The sequence below is a fragment of the Coloeus monedula genome (genome assembly GCF_965178545.1).
Source record: "Coloeus monedula genome assembly, chromosome: 6".
Taxonomy (NCBI): domain Eukaryota; kingdom Metazoa; phylum Chordata; class Aves; order Passeriformes; family Corvidae; genus Coloeus; species Coloeus monedula.
Genome location: NC_138786.1, coordinates 40,972,117 through 40,992,198, shown reverse-complemented (window position 1 = coordinate 40,992,198; position 20,082 = coordinate 40,972,117). Strand labels below are relative to the sequence as shown.

General features: G+C 38.3%; 1 protein-coding gene across 3 annotated transcripts in view; it reads right to left on the bottom strand.

Moving 5' to 3' along the window:
- Window positions 1-2,490: 2,490 nt before the first annotated feature.
- MIA2 (MIA SH3 domain ER export factor 2) overlaps window positions 2,491-20,082 on the bottom strand; it is a 33,622-nt gene continuing 16,030 nt past the window's right edge. For all 3 annotated transcript variants that reach the window (XM_082283757.1, XM_082283758.1, XM_082283759.1), the window contains 16 exons: window positions 18,699-18,821; window positions 18,006-18,129; window positions 17,147-17,193; window positions 16,871-16,961; window positions 15,543-15,681; window positions 13,833-13,934; window positions 12,481-12,541; window positions 12,126-12,161; window positions 11,127-11,194; window positions 10,478-10,560; window positions 9,984-10,121; window positions 8,310-8,462; window positions 6,822-6,959; window positions 4,276-4,352; window positions 3,627-3,861; window positions 2,491-2,815 (listed from right to left, as the gene is read on the bottom strand). In XM_082283757.1, the coding sequence (XP_082139883.1) occupies window positions 2,664-2,815; window positions 3,627-3,861; window positions 4,276-4,352; window positions 6,822-6,959; window positions 8,310-8,462; window positions 9,984-10,121; window positions 10,478-10,560; window positions 11,127-11,194; window positions 12,126-12,161; window positions 12,481-12,541; window positions 13,833-13,934; window positions 15,543-15,681; window positions 16,871-16,961; window positions 17,147-17,193; window positions 18,006-18,129; window positions 18,699-18,821 (1,767 nt within the window). In that variant the 3' untranslated portion in view covers window positions 2,491-2,663. The remainder of the gene's footprint in view (window positions 2,816-3,626; window positions 3,862-4,275; window positions 4,353-6,821; window positions 6,960-8,309; window positions 8,463-9,983; window positions 10,122-10,477; window positions 10,561-11,126; window positions 11,195-12,125; window positions 12,162-12,480; window positions 12,542-13,832; window positions 13,935-15,542; window positions 15,682-16,870; window positions 16,962-17,146; window positions 17,194-18,005; window positions 18,130-18,698; window positions 18,822-20,082) is intronic.

The window sequence follows — 20,082 nt, the reverse complement described above, 5'->3', positions numbered from 1 at the left end:
AGATGGCTAGAATCTTTCTATCTTGGCAATTGTAGGGAGTCCAGTAAAGCAGGAGTGTGGTGAAAGCCTTACCTTGAGCAGGGCTGGAGAAAAGCACCCCTGATTTTTCTCCTGTCTGAGGAATAGATAAAAGTGGGGTTTGTCACCTGCCTGTATTTTCAGCAGGAATCTTTATTAGTGATACCAGGATGAAGGGATTCAAGTTGAAGTGATCTGTAATCATTAGGAAATTAAGATGGTCTTAATATTCTCTTGCATTTTGAGTGGGACCTTACAAACTATTGTGAAATTTGAACTTGCATAATCCCAAAAGGAATTTTACTTCTTGTTTCTTTGTATTTCCTGAAGAGATGGCAATGTCAAGTTAGTCTTTTGCATTCTAGGGTCAGCTGCAGGAGCTTGGAACACAAGACTTCATCTGTCAAAACTGGGTTGCTTATTCTTTTGGGGGGTGGGCAGAACAGGGACTTCCCCACATACACTTTTGTGTGACCTTTCCACATTTTACAGGTTCCCATTTACCTGCTTCCTATTGCATAAACTGGAGCTTGTTTCCAAATTTGCAAATAAAATTTTGGACTACTACTGGGGAGGGAGGAAGAAAAAAGCCTGCAATTATGCCATTCTCTCTGCAGGATGATCCAATCCATGCTTTTCCTACATTATCTTAGTCCAGCTGTCTTTTCTCTTGCTTGCAGCTTCTGGTACCATTGTGGGCATAGAGTAGACTGTTTTGGTGGAGGAAGAATTTTTCAGTAAACTTAGAACAAATATTTAACTCACACGGGGGAAATACTGTGTTTGCTCAGAAAACATAGATACATTCATAAATAGTTTTTGCAGCCTCTCAGGTCAGTTGGGCAAGGAATGAAAAAGGTTTCTGGGAGTGTTACCAGCCCAGGATTTCTGTGCAGGGGCAAGGCTGTATTTGGCAGTTTGGTTCTTCCTATGGCTGATGACAAGGGTAAGGGTAAAACGCAGTAATTCCTTTGAGAGTCCTTGTGAAGTCTCTCAGGCAAACTCATAGCCACACTAATTGGCTAAAGTAATGCAACAGCCACATTGAACTACATGGTTAATTTAAGACGGATGATGCTTTAAAATGTCTCGTCAGAATCTGTCATTGAATCACTGCAGTGCAAAGGCTTATCGAAATGCTTCGAGGGCTAAACTAGAAGCAGAAAGGATAAAGAAACTGTAGGAATGAGCCATGGAAGAGTTCTACAGCTGAAAGAAGCCAATCTGGGGATAATGGTAGGAGCAGGAGTACTGAGCTACAGAAGAAAATGCTCCCTTGGCAAACTCAACCTAAGCAATTACAAAAAAAAGTGGGCTGGAGTTTTTTCTTTGGTAACTTCTAATTATGGGGTGTGGTGGCAGCTGCATTTACATTAAAGCCTGAAACTGTGTGTTATGTGCCTGCATGCAGAGAATGGAGACTGGTGGTTGGACTGCTGCTGGGAGTTGGGGCTTGCCAAAACCAGTTTGCTTTTTTATCTTAGAGAGTCCCTTACCAAATGACTGCACTGAGTCCTTACACCTTTCCAAGTTGAAGCCAAACTCTCAGAACAGCCACCAGCTCCTAGCAGAAGTCTTTAGATTGTACAGTTGTCAGTAAAAGCAGAGCTTGGCTCTGTCCAGACCCAGCCTGGCACTGGTCAGTCGTGCCCTGGCTGCAGGTGGGGGCACTGTGCCTGCTGGGACAGCCGTTCCTGCCAGGGAAGCACCACACGGGAACCGCGCCTGAAGAGGTGAACGAGGTACCACAGCAAATGCTTTTATAGACACAAAGTTATTAATGCTGCAGTCTGCCACGTCCTTCTTGTACTTTTAAATTCTGCTTTTATCCTGCCCTGCATTTTCCAAATGCTGGTGTTAAAATCTGAAGCCTAATAAATTCATGTTGAGACCGTAAAAAGCACCCCTCCTATTAGTTTGCTGCACACATATATCTTCAAAGGCAAGGGCTGGGCTGTGCTTGAGCATCTCCTAGCTATGACTCCTTCCTCCCTGTACACATCTTCAATAACAAACACTACTCCACTCCAGCTTTTGAAGAGTGAGGGGAGAGTCGCTCAGCTTTTGTGCTGCCCCTTCCCCCTCAGTGTCATGGCAGGAGAACTGCCATGCTGTAGAGCTTGAAAGCTGAAAGGTCACCTACAAGGTCACTAACAGAGGGGACTGGAGTGGAGAATCATGGTCATTCATCTTCACCTACTTCTATTGTACCAGGTTACCAGTGACATTGCTTTCATTTTCTGTAGCTTTTTATTAACCGTTTGATTTGTTTTCACATCCTATTCATAAAGCAGCAAGCATCACTTTTGGCATGCAGGAGACTCCCTGTACAGCTCAACCAGGACAAAGCAGCTGGACTTTCACAATAAGGTTCACGTGATCTAATTTTATACACCTTTGAAGATATTATTCAAGTTAGAAATACTTAATTTAAAATGACTATTGTACAGTGGAAATCACTTATTCACAATATTCATAGTTATTTAATTCTTTATTTACAAAATACTATCCTGAGAATTTTCTCTATTAAGCTTCAATTTGAGCAAAGTAGTTTGTATAGACCTAAGTAACAATGGTTACTTAACATAAGGAAAAATGCCAGTAGGAGAGCACAAAGCTGGTTCAGGACATTCCCCAAATGACTGTCAAGTCTCCTGCTGTGGTTCTGGTTGTTCTACAGCTGATGGATTTGACTGAGATGGTTCAACTCTATTTTCAGGAGGAGGTGGTGGAGGCAAAAATCCAGGTCGTTGAGGTGGATAGTGAGGGTAAGGTCTCATTGGAAATGGGTTTCTTACTGTGAGAGAATCAGAGTAGTCCAGTTAGTATCAATCACAACAGGAAACATATACACCTGCTTCTCTTGCTGTCTTACTGCTCAGCTAGGCCTATCTAACTAGGAGTCACATGTCAGGATCCAAAGAGACAGAGATGCCAGGAAGGATGAGGGCAAAACCATCACTTTTCTCAGTAGTTATCCACAACAGCCTCAAAGCAGCAGCCAGCCACTGCCAGCTCCTGGGCTGCCGCTGCCAACATCCCCTTCAGTCTGCCACAGCAGCCCTTACCTGCCACACCTTACGGATATTTTGGCAGATAAATGGCTTGGTTCTTCACACATACTCGGAGAACAGCAGGAGTCAGAAAGAAGCCCTGCAGTCTGACACTGACATCTTGCTCCAGTCATGCAAACTCAAAGGGAGAACAGTTGTTTTGGGACTGTGCCTTTGCAGGGCACCAGCACACCTCAGAGCCAGAGGATGAAACTTTTAAGATTTATGTAAGGTGCAACTTCACAGGAAGAAAAGGATTAAGGTAACCACCTACTTGCTTTCCTACCCCACAAAAAGAATCCTTTAAATGCTGAACAGTACATGTAGGTGTATTTTCCAGCAAAAGCTAGTGTTTGTAAAAACATCAAGATGAGCTGTTGTGAAAAAGGAAGTGTACAACACTATGAACCTTAATCAGAAAAGATGCTCCCTGCTAGCTGAATTAAGAAGCAGTGTGTGCAAATATGTGCACATCCACCCAGTGTGGTAACTCACTACCTGCACAAAGCACTCCCATGCATCAATTTGAAACAAATGCTGGCAAAAGCCACGTACTTGGCAGTGGAGGGCGTGGAGGCCCAAAGTCTCCTACTGGAAAGCATTCCCGTGGCCCGTACATGCCAGCAGGAGGAGGGGGAGGAAAAGGAGGTCCTCGTCTCATGAAAGGTACTGGTGGTGCTCTAGGATCCACAGGCATCAATGGAGGTCTGACTGGAGGGAAAGGCAGGGGTGCAAACCCTGAAATGACAGCTTCACTTTCAGGTGCCAGCGACTGATCGGGGAGCGAGTTCTGCAACACAAGGAAACCAGGGAAGTTAGTGGAGGGAAAGGGAACCTCTCCAGCCCCATCAGGCCTGCTTTCATGTAGGTGTGACACTAGCTCAGGGCTAGTTCCAGCTCTGCCTTAGCTGCAGCATAATCCCGAGCAAGGCTATCTATGTGTACTGACCATCCACTTGACCATAGCTTCATATTTTGGGATATAATTAATTTTCAACAGGGACTATATTAGTAATCCATCAAAATTAATTCACAAGGCAATAAGTGCTGTGATAAAGTATACATATAATTTTATAATTTGCACTGCAGAGTGCAATATAATGTGACCAATGGACTACAGACAAATGTTTCTGGTTTTTGCAGAAAATTAAAGCTTCTTTAAATCAAGCTGCTCTTTAACTACTTTAGCTCTTTAGCAACTTACACTAAAGTTAGAATGATCCTTCATCCCATCTCCACTTGGTTCTGTTTGTGGACTATGTTCTGAAGATGTCTGTCCATCTGTATGTAAAAGTTAAAGAAATTATTCAGTGCTGATCTCTTTCTCTCCACCAATTTCAGTAAGTTTTTTTGAAATCAGGATAGATAGGCAACAAAACCAACAGCAAGCAGCAGTTCAATTTTCCCCCTCCCTCTGACTAATAGTTTATTTCTTTGGTAAACCCCACGCTGGGAATGGCTGTGCTATCATAGACTCTTGGCACAGAGCTTGACACAAATCCAAACCAAGTATGACAAAAACCAATTCCCTCCTTGGCTGACAAATTTCAAGAAGACTTCCAGAACTACCTCAGTTTTGGACAAGCAGTCAGGAATTAATAGTAATAATAATAATAATAATAATCCTCTCATTTGCCTTACTCACTTTATAAGTAAAGAGAGAAATAGAAACTTCAGTGTTTTTACTTTTAAACTTTATTGGGAACAAGTATTTTCTATAACAACTGGAGAAAATTATTAAAGGAAATTGTCAGAGAGTAGAATCTGACTGGATATAAATATACTAAATATATACACTAAAAACACTTTCTTTTAACAAACAAACAAACAACCCCCCAAACCTGGGATTTGAAGTATATTGCTTTCTTACACTTCAGCTTGAATAGATATACTAAAAACCACCAGACCAAAACAAGACTTCTAACTAGTGACTGAATTTTTATGTGCATATTGTATTTCTACTTCTTGAAAGCAAACAAAGCTTTTTTCTCAATGAACAGATAGGTCTTTTCAAAACTCTAAATTACTTGTCATTTCAAGCAGGCCCTGCCTCATTGATGATATTGTTACTTAATCTAAAACATTTCAACTCCTATGTCACACAGAGAATATTCATGCCTTGATATTTAGGTTGCATAACACTTTCCATTTTAGGTCCTTGTGAAATTGCTCACAAACTCTGCCAGCCTTTAACTCTTCTTTCTGACAAGAAGCTTCCTGCCCCAGGTACCTCCTCAAGTGAAAAGTTTTTATAGTTTGCCACCCCAGCTTAGGAAAATCCGTATTATTTTGTTCACTTTAAATAACATTTTGATCATCTTCCTAAGAAGTGTAACTTGTTCACTCTTAATGAGTGGGAGCCTTGATTTCAGTACTGTGAGATACTCTGATGTTCTTAAATCAGATATGCTGGATGGGCTGGTTTTTGGGTGGTTGGTTTTTTAATTGAAGGGTTTTTTTTACAAATACTCACCCAAGTTTAGTGAAATTATGTGTCTGTAAAGAGCAACATTCACACGTGCTTAATGACCTGTTAAACACCGGCAACAGGGTTATCCAAAACCCTGGTGCCATTACTGCGGTTTAGAATCGCCCAAGAACTGAATACAACGTTTAAAAAAATAAATTAATTGTTGCTTGGCATGCCTGAAGAAAGGGGTAAAAAGGGACGCAGTAAGCCAAGTGCAAAGACCAGTGCACCTCTCCTGTCCTTCAGTCAGCAGCCAGGTTCTAGAAGAAAGGCCTCTGTGGAACATGAAGTATTAGAAAGCAGAAGTGAAACAGACAGAAGGCTTGGGGAAAAAGGGAAGGTCAGTAGCTGCACAGGGAAGAACTATCTTCCAGTAAAGAACGATTCACTTTGAAACCTGAACTAGATTCAGCATTCCCTGTTCTCACACCTGTGACACCAAGCAGCAAAGGTGCCAGAAATGGTGCAAGGGAGATGGTAACTTCCTACTGTCAGTAACTGAGTCCTGGGTGGTGAAGTTTCTATTGGGAATTTAATGGCTTCACCTCGCTGATGAATCAGACACATGTGACTTACCAGGGCATTACATAAAGACAAAAAATGCTTAATAAGTAATAAGCTTTTAAGCTGTCAGTGATAAGGTCTCAGTGACCAGAACTTTGCCTATGAGCTTCTGGCAGTTTCCAGGTGTCACAAACTAAAATATATGTAATTGGCCTATTCAAAACTAGTGGGTCAGTGAAAGGTGTGATTAAATTGGAGGCAACTGCACTGTGAACTACAAAAAGCTGCCAGTATAGTCAACAGTTTGAAGGAAGAGGTCTCAGGACCTTCCACCCCCATGCACCAAGCCAGGGGACACTTGAACAGTTGGCTGTTTCTGTTTCACTCTTTGTGAGTCTAACCCTTTCTAACTTTACCGAGTGTGGCATGGAAATTCAAGTATGGGTTTGTGATGTTTTAATGCTGTGATGAGCCTCATGGGAGGGACCAAACAGACTAAACCAATTATGAGTGGTCAACACACAGAACAGTGAGGGCAGACCAAAAAAATACCTCATGACTGCCATTCATGGAATCCCACCCACCTGTCAGCAGGGAGGGCTGTTGCTCCAATAGGGAATGGCTGCAGCAAGGCCAGCAGGTGTTAAAATGTTTTCTACACAATGGAACCTCAGATCTGTGGTAGCTATAAACCTGTCCTCTTGCCACAGCTTACTGTGCACAGTCAGTTTACACAGAGATTTTCCATTTTAGAGTATCATGGAAGCAGTTCCCACCTGTTTTATCAAAAGACTGCACATTGTAAGTTCGTAGTTCTGCTGGTCCAGAAAGTCTTCCAGTATTTGGAGGATTAGGGAAAAATCTCTCTTGTCTTCGAGCAGGAAGAACTGGATCAGCATAAGGCTCACCTAACACTGAAGAAATCACAAAACAGGTCTGTGAAGGTTTATTCCTCACATTCCACATAATTTTAGACCAGAAAGATTCTCTGGGTATCTTACCCTCTTGTAAATATACAAAGTATCTATTAATCAGGGTGAGCAAACAAACCTTAAATAACCCAAACAGAAGAATCCCACCAAGTATATCCAATATCTTATGTTTCTAAAGAGCTGCAAAAGAGAAAGTTCACTGGTTTTTGGTTTAACATACAGCAGAATTTTGAAAGCTAAGATTGCCTAAGTTATAAACAGTGTTCCCTTGAAACAAAGGTCCAGCAAAGAAGACTGAAGACAAAATAAGGTACTGTATGTTTTAAGCCATTCTTAGGTAAGAATGCTGTTTTCCATTACTGCTGCAATATGTTCCCACCAACTTGCTGGCATCAGATCTAGCAATCCATCATGCAGCTACAAGACAAACTGTATCTGTGAGATCCAAGTGCAAAGGTGGGCTAAGAACACCAAGGAAAGGCCAAGAAAACAAGACTACCCCTCTGCAGTATCCTGTCATCAGACCAGACCTGCAAAATGAGAAACTACATCCTGAGAGGACCGTGAGTTCTACCACTAGGCTTTCACACAGATCTGGTATTGCTTGCTGCAGTAGTAACTGAGGTACTGCAAGGTACCTTCATCTGTGTACATTACCAGAATTTTTATTTTCTCTAAACTTGTAACATTTTTTCTTTTTCATTACAGGTATCCAGGAAGGTTGTCCATCCCCCCAAGTTTTTACTTGAGAAATATCAGCAGAATCCTCTTTAACTCATCTCTGCCTTCCCTGAATGGTAATGTGCAATACAGATGTTTAGCTAAAGAAGTGAGAGTGAAGACTGATTTTGCTGCTGTTAATCATTGAAGAGACAGTATCAACAGGAAAACATGTGCCAGACAGGATGAATGTACCATGGTACTCCTGTACTATTAATATAAATGGGGTCATTTTGTAAAACAGTATTTTTCAACATTACCTAGTTTTTATTTAAATAAATTAAAACTGTTTACTTCTCAGATCTTTTATTAACTATCCAGCCCAGACAGGCCTTTTGATACACTACACAGACTCCCAGTAAAACGATGAAACCAAACAGTTGATTTTCCCCTGGTAATACCAACGTGTATTTAAAAGATAGCAGAGAAGTGCAAGTGAACCACACTGTTAAAGAAGAGGAAAAAAACTGCTGTTAGAAAAACCCAGTTTGGTTGCATGTGCAGGTCCAAGAAAACACCTAATATTTTTAAACCCAAAATACTTACATATGTACACTGCAAGTCAGTAACTCTCCTTTTCCATGGATACAGTAGCTAAGCAGAGTTTTATACCTGGTGGAGGCAGAATTATCCTGCGTTCTCTTTCCCAAGGAGGAGACAGGGATCCAGTATCTGATGGTGGTCTGTGGGGATCAGTCAATCTATCAGAATTCAGCTCTCCTCTTTCACTACCAGCTTCGTACACGGCAGTTGGTCCTCTGGATCCTAATCGAAGAAATCAGGTAGTTATTCACCCTTGTATTTTAAATCCTCTGCTATGGCTTTCCTCATTAAGTCTGGAAATAGTGAAACAAATCACGGAGTGCCAACACTGTCAGGACACAAGAGGCGCGCGGCTCCACAGGGCTCTCCGGCTGTGTGCTGATGACCAGTTATGTCCACGAGAGGTGTTTAAAGGTGTGCAATGAAAAGCTCTTAGTTCAATAACAGCACAACAGAGAGGACCTGCAATGCTTTCTAAAAAACTCGTAGTTTTGCAAGTTTCAGTTAATTTGAATCAGAAACTAGTACCTCCATGATAAATAATCTTCTCAGGGATAAAATCCTGCTGCTAATCAAACTGAAAATTAGCATGCTGAGAGTTAATACCGCTATCATAAAACACCCATCTGGATTCAGCACTCTACTGGTTCTTTCTAATTCTTTATTCAAGAAGAAGAATAAAACTAAACCAAACAAAAAAACCCCACTAAGGCCAGGTCAACACGTAATCAAGTGCAAGAAAAACTGTAAAAATGAGTGATTTTAGATTGCAAGCTTCCTTTAAAACAGACTGGGTCTGAAAAATTACAGAAATACTGAATTCTGCTATCATACTCTAATTCTCCGTGCTAAAATTCAACTTAAAACTTGAAGCCATTGTGTGTCTTGTGCACTGTGAGATAAGTACTATAATTGCACTTATAGAAACCCTTATAGGAGTGACATTTGGACATATTTCCCACTAATTAATACAGGCTTCAATGGGTGTAATGGTAAAAATAAACAGTAGCTTCTTTGTTACCTGTAACAGATGCTGAACTTCACTCAAGCATTTTTCTACACTGCTTCCACCAACATCAAAAATATGAATGGAGAGTATTTTTTTCCCTTACAACCCATTCCACCCCACCAGCTTACTTTCACCTACTCCTGAATCTCTGAATTGTACTCCTTACACACAAACTTCCTGGTCCCTTCTATCAGCAGGGAAGAAACACTCTCTGCTGATTCTGCTGCTTCAAATTTAGAACAAAGGGAAGGGAAACAATTTACTGAACCAGTAACTTTCTAGTACCACAACCACCAATAAAACTACCTTATATTTTTGACAACATTCTCTCACTGACTGTAGACCAATGAAATGGAAGGGGCAGTATTCTTTCTTCAGAAAACTAACTGACTCTCTTTTACTTTAAAATCATGTTTATTTCAGCAGAACCCCATCTGTCCAAGAAATAGAAGACAACTGGTAAGTCTAGCTTTTCACTTTTCTTAATTTATGTTTTTTAAAGTGAATCCACTGACCAACCTATCAAAATCAACTAGATTTTCAATTGTACTGTTACACATTAAACAGCTTTAATAGGAAGCTGAAAAACAGGAAGAGTTTGTCCAATTAACTATTTATGTTGAATTGGTTGTTTTAATACTTTTTGTCACCAACAAGACGAAAAGGTGTGACAGGTTTGTAGGAGAGGAGAGAGAAATCCAGAATAGATAAATTTTCAAGTTTAAGAATTGTACCTCTTCCTCCTCCTCCTCCTCCACCTGGAAGCATAGGTGAAAGCCTTAAAGGACCCTCCAATAAAGTTGGAGGGGAAAGAAAAGTTCTCGTTTCAGATGAAGGCCGGCCCATTGGTGAGGGTCCATATGGGGAATGCTCTGGAACAGTTAAAACAAAATGCTCAAGTTCACAATACTTAGTTTAGCAAACTGTATAAATAACTTCTCAGGTGAACTTAAAAACCAAACTGTGTAACTGAAATGAAAATTGTGCTCTAATTACCATGTGTAACATATTCCCAGTCTACTCTCATCAATACTACAGATGCTCTTAGTTTCAACAAAATACTTGACGTGACCTAGAGTCACTTATGACCCAATTATTTTTTATAAATGACTGGTATTTGTACATACACATGGCCAAGATAGTTTCAAACAATGACATAGGTGTGGTCTTGGGAAACAAAACCATAAACCAAAATAATTAGGCTCTATTTTACAATTCAGTACTGTACCTCTGCCAAATGGTCTCATTGGAACATCGAGAGCATAAGGGTCTTTTTCTAAAAGTTCAAGTTTAAATTCTGCTTCAGTTAATCTGCAAAGAGACAACAAGTAAGTAGTACGTGACCAAGAAATGCAAAAGCTTTACCAGACTACATTGTTTACTGCCAGGCTTTCTACCTAACTGGTTAAATGAAGCACGGTATTTTATTTTATTCCCTAAATAAATGAGAGGATGTCACAGTACAAGTATTAGTTAACCTCACACCTGAAGTTCCTCTTAACTATGCCCAACTGTTAGTTCAGCATCAACTTCTGAGATAAGCTGTAAAATCATAAAGTAATCATGACATCTGGCTGATATATTCTTACTTGAAACAAACAAATAAACAAACAATACCCCCCACAGCATTTGTGTTCTAGTAGTACATTCTGCTTCTTTCCTGAAGTATTTCAATACTTCACATAGTTCCTAAGTTCTTACTTTCTTGCATGTCATAATTACAGGAAAGCTCAAGAGACTCCCTTTCAGAACTCGAATTGGACACTGATCTCTCTGCCCTGTTTGGGCCACAATTCATTAACAGAAAACATCAAACTGCTTAAATCCAAAACATACCAAACTGCATTTCTTTAGGAGTAGATAAGGACTGCACTTACTTTTGTCTGTTATGTGCATTTTCTTTTTTTATATCATTGAGGTGTCTTTCAGCTGCTCGGGCTGTCAGCTTTGGGGAAGGACAAAAATCAGATGCTTAGATATTGCTATTTATTGATTAAGTGCTCCATAAATATGACAGTTCCTAGACCCAAGACATTCTGTGTGAAGTGTACGGACTGCATTTTCACAAGATATGACTCGTGTATAGAGCCTCATGTACATCAGCAAATGACATTAGCAGCTCTACAACCCAAATTTTTGAGGGATGATAAGGCTTTCCTGCAGGTTCCTAAAACTCCAGAAATTAAATTCTCTGGTTATAGCTGCTTTGAAGCACCTACAGAAGATTTAAAGTCTTAAATTCTATGTAAGAAAGTTTTATTTTAAAATCAGATACACAAAATCTCTGGAATTATGACTACAAAGCACCATAGCTTTTAGCAGGAATTTATCTCAGATATTCTGGGAAAGTGAAGAATGTATTAGTCAGGAGATATTTTAAATTTTCCTGTTTGGGAAAAAAAAAGGCAAAAATGGATTTTGTAGAAACACTCTTAGGAAGTTGTCAATGGAACATACTGTTCTCACAGGACATAACATCTTCTACTTGGAGATAAAAGAAGGAACGTACACTCAAAGAAAATATCAAAATGGCATTGAAACAAGGCCAAAAGCTTCCATTAGCAAAATGTCACACATTTGTTATATGGTGTCATGTTCTTCCAGTGGATTTATTGCTATAAAAAATGATGTAAGATTATCATTCTACTGTGTTCGTAAGTATCCAGCTTAATTTTTCCAACTATTTTATACAACAGAAGTATTTTTAACAGGCTTTTGTGTATTTCTGCAAGAAATCCATATGTTTAAAAGTGAAAGGTTAGAGATAATTTTAATAAGCTGTTTTTAGTAAAAAACAAAAAGTGATAAAGCAAGCTTTTCAAATAATGAAAAATGAAGATGCACAAAACTCAGAAAATTAAGTATTTGGAACTTACCCAATTATCATGAGCTTTTTTCTCATGTGAAGTAATCTGAAAGAGAAGATTCATTATTCATCTAAAACCCCTAACTTATGATTATATGCTCTTTTTTGTAAATTTAATATGTGTGGATAATTTATAATGAGACACCTAAACTGAAAATTCAACTTTTCAATAAAGTTATCTGGTGATCTCTGCTATGAAATTGTGTCAGTCAAAACCAGATGACATTAAGAAGAGGAGGGGGAGGCAAAACTAGACACCCAACAAAGCCAAGCCAAATAGAGTTCACAAGCTAACAGCAAGTGGTATTCCAGTTGCAGTAACATCCCTCCTACTGGCATAGATGTTGTCACAATGCACGAAGTACCTGATTCTCATAAGAACGAATGGTTCTCTCCAGCTCTTCTTCAAGATCCTTTGCTCGCTCCCTGTTACAAAATGAGGATTTATGATATTGCAATAAAATGTGCAGGGACGTTTTGAATACAATAAACTCAACGGTAGCCACAAGGTGTAATTAAGATTTTCTTTATCCAAAAGACAATATTGTCACTTAGGCCCATGGGATACATAAAAATTATTCTAACAGTGGAAATTCTAGGCCTTACATTACTGCACACAGGAATGTAAACAAGAGAGCAGAACCCAAACCCCAACAGAGCCCCAACTTTTCATGGTTGGTGATGTTTCCAATATAAAGGCTATCCTTCCTCACATGCCCTACCAGCCAGCCTCACCCAGCTCAGCACAGGAACTGATGTGGCTGGAGCACCACATTGGCACAAGCTACCAGTCAGTCCTGAGGGACAGTCACCTGCACCGAAGTTACTTCAAGACCACATGTATGATGCCACCTTTGCTGCCAGCTGCCCTGTGCACAGTCTCTCTAGGTTCTACACTCTCTCAGCAGGTGGGCCAAAGACACAGACATTGCTTAGTTATACTCAATTTGCAATTAGGATGCCTACAAAGTCCATGTTCTGAATAAATCAGGAAGGGTGAATTATGCCTTCCTTATGAATACTGAAGAATGTCCAAAAGAAAGAATTCATCTAATTAACTCCTCAGGAAGCATTGATAGCTATTCAGTTAGACCTAATACTCCCACAAACACTGAAGTAAGATGGCAAATATACATTACATATTGAAAAATTATGCCACAGCTAGAGAAAATGCAGAAAAACCCCAGAGGTACACAGCTGGTGTAACAAACCCAGAGCAAAGCAGTTAAAAAACAGCTACAGCAAATATTCACCCATGACAATATTTTAGTAAAGAATTTCTAAGCAACAGGACTGTTTGACAAGCTTTGAGATACAGAAATAGAATACTATAACTATACAGCATAAATGTTAGCTCTGCAGGAAAACTGAACATTCCATTTATTTCACAACATTCTCTTAACTATGTGTTTTTACCTTTGTTCAGTAAGGGGAACTAGATTAGAGACCCACTTCTACCACACCATTAAAGCTAATGTATCAGTACAATTAGCATTCTAATGGAAGAGAAGTTGCCATAATCTTCAACACTCAGATGTTTTAACGAAGTAAAACCACCCTTAGTCTGTATTATTACACACAAACTAGCATCTAACACACATGCACTACAAAGAAACTGGAAGAAAATACATTTGCTTATGCTGTGTTTTTTTTAAATCTCTATTGCTCTTTCTCCACTTTGGAACAAGTGATTACAGCAACTACAATCTGCAATTACCTGTAGCTGTTAAGTTCTTCAGCAGCATGAATAATTTTTTCATCTACTTTAGAAAGCTTTTCTTCCTTCTGTAGACGTTCCCTCTCTTCTACTGTCAACCTCCTTTAAACAAAATTCAAAAACTAAGGTTATCTGTGTTTCAAGTCAACAATTTTGAAAGCAGCCAGAAATCATATCAAACAAACTAAAACCCCAACTACACTAATGGTCAATGATTTGTTCTGGTATTTTCTAAAAATAATTTTCTAGAGGAAAAAAAGATTGTTACTAGCTGTTTTTTTAAAAAAAAGTCTTTCCAGGTCCCTCTTTTTATCTTTATGCCTTATTGGGCACTACAGAAGAGAAAACTCATATACTCCAGTCCATAAATTATGGACAAGGTAGTTCTGCAGAACACACGTGGATAATAGTGCTGCATACAGCCCTGAATGGATAAACTGGTCATTTTCCTGGGAACAGCAGTCCTTAGCAATCGAGTTGTCCAAATCATGGATTTCGTGAACATGATTTAAATTTCTTTTCTACTCAATCATTTCCTACTTTTTCATTTCCCCTGTTTGAACAGACCCAGTTTTCAGAAGATGCCTTAATTAATTCTAAATCTTTTTTGTGCTGCTACATCACCACACCAGCTTCTCCCCACTCCTTTTTGGCTTTTCTAAAACTCTTTGACTAGCAGCATACATTTTCTGAGTTTTAGCGAGGCATTTTTAAATATCATCCACAGTCTTCTTTCTGCCTGCTTATCGTATCTTCTTTTTAACAGGTTCCTTCCCACTCCCTCCTTGCTCTTTTTTAAAAATCAAAATGTTAATGTAGTGATTTCTAGGGTTTGTTGCATCTACAAAGAGGCTAAATATCTACACAAATATATATGTTACAGAGCAGATTACTGAAAGTAATATTTTAAAAAGGTCCTGCATACTGCTCAGTACAGGATCTAGTCTTGTGCTGATTCTCTTGCTGCCTTCAAGATTATGCCCACTCTTCAAAGAAATAATTTCCAACTAGTGAAACTGTAATTTTACCATCATGCCCTAAAATGATGTGCCCTGCTGCCACACACACTTCTGAAGGTTAGTACATGCTCTGGACCAATCAACTTTAATTTCTAGTCCTAAACATATTTCTGATTTCAACCACTCAGGTCATAATCCCTACCAACACCCCGACTGTGAGGCAGATAGTACAGCCTTCATATTCTGGTTTTCTTGGTGAGGAAAGCCTGATTCACAAGGGTTCTATGTTGCTTACCAACAAGAGCTTGCCTACATTTTACGTTTAGTTTTGTATATATCTCATCATTCCTCTGACATTCCTTGCTCTCTCTATTACATAAAATATATCTCATAGTTAAAGCACCTACTGATTTTCTTTCACTTTGACACGTGTTACATCATAAAATAATTTAAATAAAGAAAAAATAATAAAGCTTTCCTACTTTAATTGCCTTGTTTCATAGATTAAAAATCTGTTACTTCTTTGTTTCTATACTTGATTGTGGAAAAGCCCTAAAATGAATTGTTTCATGGAAACAGCTTCTATAAACTACTATAATTACAAATGCACGTGGAAGTGTAATAAATTGTCTTCACAATTCATAAAATTCTGGAAAGTAGTATTCCCACTTTCAATAATTTTCAGTCCCCCAAATCAGAGTTACATTCAAATCAAACAGCAAGCATTGAACTTAAGAAGAGGAACCAGCACCTGTGTAGTTTCATTTCATTTTCTTGATAAAGCTCAGTCATTACTTTAAGTTTCTGCTGAAGCTTTTGAACTTCACTTTCAAAACGTTCATTTTCAGACTGCAAGGAAGCTTGTTGACTTTGAAGGTTTTCTATGCGTTCTGACAAATTTAGAAATAATTGTATTGAGATAACACATTGGCAATATTTTAGTACACAAAAACTCTGTAAAAACCTAAATGTTGATTTACTAACATAAGAAATAATGTTAATGTAATTCAACATATGACACAAAATGAGAAACCAGCAACTATACTCTCCACCTGCCCCAAAGTGCAGCCCTGCACGTGTATCAGGCCTTTGCTCCAAACCAGTGCAGTTTTGTAATTCAGAATCTAAATTTTCATTTAGGGCTCTTATTATTGTAATTGTTTGACTAAAAAAGTAAAACTAGTACCATCATATGCTCTTGCAGATTTACCCACACAAGGTCTTCCCCAACAGCCTGAATGGGTAACTCAGATTCGTAAACTACCTTCATCTTTCCAAACTGACCTCAAAGTCATGTTTCTTTTCCTGTTTACTATTCCTGTGCCTCTTTTCAAGAAATAAAACAAAGCTTCAACTAAGTTTGAATACCTTTATGGGACAGAGCTACAGTCAATTTGGAGAACACACTTGCACAAGGAATATGTTTAAAGGACTGTAAGAAGCCAAAAAAACAGTCTTACAGAGCATTTCACCACCCAAATAACAAAGCAGTATGTTCATATGTGATGCCTACTCTGCCAGCTATGATTATGAAAGCAATAGCTAATTACAGGTTTTAATTTGAATTAGAGTGGCTTTCATTTCATAAGGTTTAATTCAGTATGTCCTACACAACAAAGGAAAAAAACCAGAGCAAGATGCTTTTAGGTTCAATTCTCTAAATGCAGTACTTTATATTTTAAGGATTGATCTTGTACCCATTACAAACTAACTATAATTAAGCTACCCTTTTAATAGATGGTTTTAAAATTTAGATTACAACTCCACTGTTTCATGTCCAGAAATTATGTAAAGGAGGTATTAGCTATTTATTAACATAACTTTGCTCTTGTATTTTAAGATTCTATAACTTAATAGCTACAGAATATTCCAACAGAGTACAACCAAACTTGCAACTTCGATTACTCTACATGTAAAATCATGTATTTAAAATAGCTAAGCAACTTGAAACATGAATTTTAAAAATCAAGTAGTTGTTAATGTAAACTTAATTCAGTTTTTACTGGAATTAATATTTGCAGCCTGTAAAACCATTTTACCAAAGCAGCATCTTATTAAAGGCAAACCAACATTAATTACCTGTAAGTTCTCCTTTAGCTTTATTTTCATCAGACAGTTTTGAATACATTTGGTCTCTTTCTGCTTCCATGGTCTTTAAACAAGCATTTAACTACAATCAAAATTGAAAAAAAAGACAGCACTTTAATATTACCAGATTAAGAAACTGTTTGCATGCAAAAATATCTGATTAAACATTAAAAGATGCTGAACTCTAATACTGGTATTACCAGAATAATTACATGTATTCCCTCAAGTTTCCCCTCTTCCACCCACAAGTTTCTTAAAATCACATACCTTTGCAGCATAGATCAATTTCTTTACAGTTCTTTTTTGCTTATCATCTGGTTGAAGGAATAGAACAATAAGTCACGTAAAAAGCACAAAAAGATTAGTGAGAGCTTACTGCTATTATTTTGTTTTTATACAAGAGCAATGCCAATATACCACAATAGGCACAGCATATTTGGAGAATAAAGGAGCAAAAAAAAGCAGGGGTGTGGGTAGAAGATATGCCTATATTGTAGTGCTTTGTTTGCCAATCAATCACAACTCAGAGTGGTCACGTTAAAAGTGAGATGCTGAACACACACTGTAGGATTCACGGGCATGTGCCCTATGGTATCATAGGCACCAGCATAAAAAGAAGCCGCAGCAGGAAAGCGGAGGAAGAAGGGATTTTCTGTGTTGCTGTTTAAGGGGACCCACATCTACACCCATTTGATGACAGTGCTACTGCCTGCAACAAGTAACACCTCTGTAATGACAGGGAAGCAGAAATTAGGCTCTAAGGACCCTCAGTACTACTGCTGGGAAGAGCTTAAAGAAGATATACAAGCAAGATTTCCACCTAGAAATGCCACAGAATCACTGCTTAATACTCACACAGGCTAATGTCATTCTGCAAGAGACTGAACACCGAGTCTTTACATTGCTCTGTAACAGCATATATGCCACACACTGCTAAACAGGAGAATAGGCTGCTATTCCAGAGATGTCCAAGTGTCAGTTAACTGTCCGACATGAATGACATCAGGTGAGATTTAGAAATCTGACTTCTTTAAAGCTAATCTTTCAACTTTTCTGGAAGTCAGTCAACTCCCTATTTCTAAAACATCTGTTAAATATTTAAATAGGGAAACGACACAAAGCATACCTAAGTGCTCTCCATTCTCTGTTTCACCCTTTACATCTGTGTCCCAGTGACTGTCTTCGGTGTCACCATCTTCTCGTATTGCTGAACTCCAGTCTTTCATATTCAGTATATATTGTGTCAGCGACTACGAAAAAGCACACAAAACCCCCACAAACAATAAAACAAATACAAGCAATGAAAATGAGAGTTATCATTACAATTACTTTCCAGCATTTCTGTCCTTTATTTAGTTCCCTTAGTAGATTAAGTCAGCCCCACATACAAGATTCTAGATGTCTGATAATACTTTTTCTATCAAAGCAAGTATCTGCAGGTCAATGGGCAAGTCCTCGTGAAGAATTTTCAGAGAGCTATAAGCATGCATGCTTTTAGCAAGGCTTGTGTATGTAAGGTACACAACTATAAGAACATACACCCAACTTCCACACTCTAAACTGGGGGGCAGCAGGGGGGAAAGCCAGTGCTCTATCAAAATTGAAAGAATTTTTCCTTAGTTGTCTTTATCAGACTGCTCCATTGTGCTGCTAAGCAACCTTTTCTTTGCTTAGCCAGAAACATAACATTAGAGAATAGAGACAGCAAACAAAAGCCCAAAAGAGCATAAAGCATAGGAGAGGTTGTCAGGCTTTCTTGGAACTCCATGATTAGCATTAGTCTGAATAATTTGACTCAATCCTAAATGTCATAATTTACCTTGATTTGGCTCTCCTTATTTTTTAAAACTTCTTCTACATCTGCTTTAGATGATTCAAACATCTTTGTTTGTTCATTTAGTTCACTAAATCGTTCACCCCATCCTTCAGCTTCCTGTAAAAGCTAAAAAGGAAGATACCAGATTAGTGTGATTGTCTACGAAACCAAGAATCAAGGATGAATAGTACTGAGCCTGTTACATGTATTATCTATACATAAGTGGAATTTAAACCTCTCACCCATCAGTAAGAATTAACTGAGACAAGACTACAAGAAAGTTACCTCAAGAGTTGAAAATTAAGACTTCTGTGTTATAGTTCAGTTGCTTTAGCTGCTATAGCTGTCCCTTGTAATTAGTTGTTAAGATATTTTTAAGCATTTTTAAGAAGTGTTCAGTTAATATTCCACTCAGTTTAAAAACCTTGATGTGACAACAGCAATGAGTATAAAATAGTGATAATTTATGTAACAGCTACATACACTGGGGAATGGATGGAAATATGCACACACACTTCTGAAATGGTGCCTGTGTCTTTTTCAACTTAGAAGTGGTCAGAGAAGTAAGGGAAAAGAGGAAGCTTTTAGGCAGTTATTTATATTCATGTGACTTGCAAAACTGTCTTATTTCTCCTACCCTTCTCCATACTTCTTAAAGTAATTTTAAAATTTTATTTTAAAAAAGCTTTCCTGTTAATGAAAGTCACAGCTGTATGTAATCAACACCTACTAGTATGTATCTTTGCAATTAACTGTGCTTAACTAAAATGATAGGGAGGTTCCAAGGTTACATTTACAGATATTTCCTAGTAAAATTCCTCATTTTGCAAAAATATTTTACAGGAGTAAAGGGATTAGAACACTTCATCACCAGCTATTAAAAATAACCACTGCAACATATTAACTAATTATATTGTGAGAACAAAATTGAACGGATGTAAATGTCTGTTAAGACAAAACATGCGCTACAACATCATGGGGTAAAGTACAAACAAATCATCTTAAGAGTCTGTCAAAAAATACTGCTTGAAGTTGCACAACAGGCAATCAATATAAGGGCACTGAATGTACAGAAAAGAATAACCAGGTTGAGCAATGAGAACACAACACCCAGTTATACTAAAAATAAAACCAGAAAACAGTAATTAAAAAGGAGAACTGCCATGCAAATAGACAAGCAAGCCTGAACACTACTTATCAAAGATAAACTAGAAGGCATAGAACAAAAAGTATGTGACTAGAATTGGATTAACACACATTGCCCCTTGGCACACAACTGCACTTTCCAAGCAGTAAAAGCCACGTATGAATTTGCAGCATCATGCAAATGACATACTAGGGATTAGAAGACATACATAGACAACTATTTTTATCATTAATTGTCATC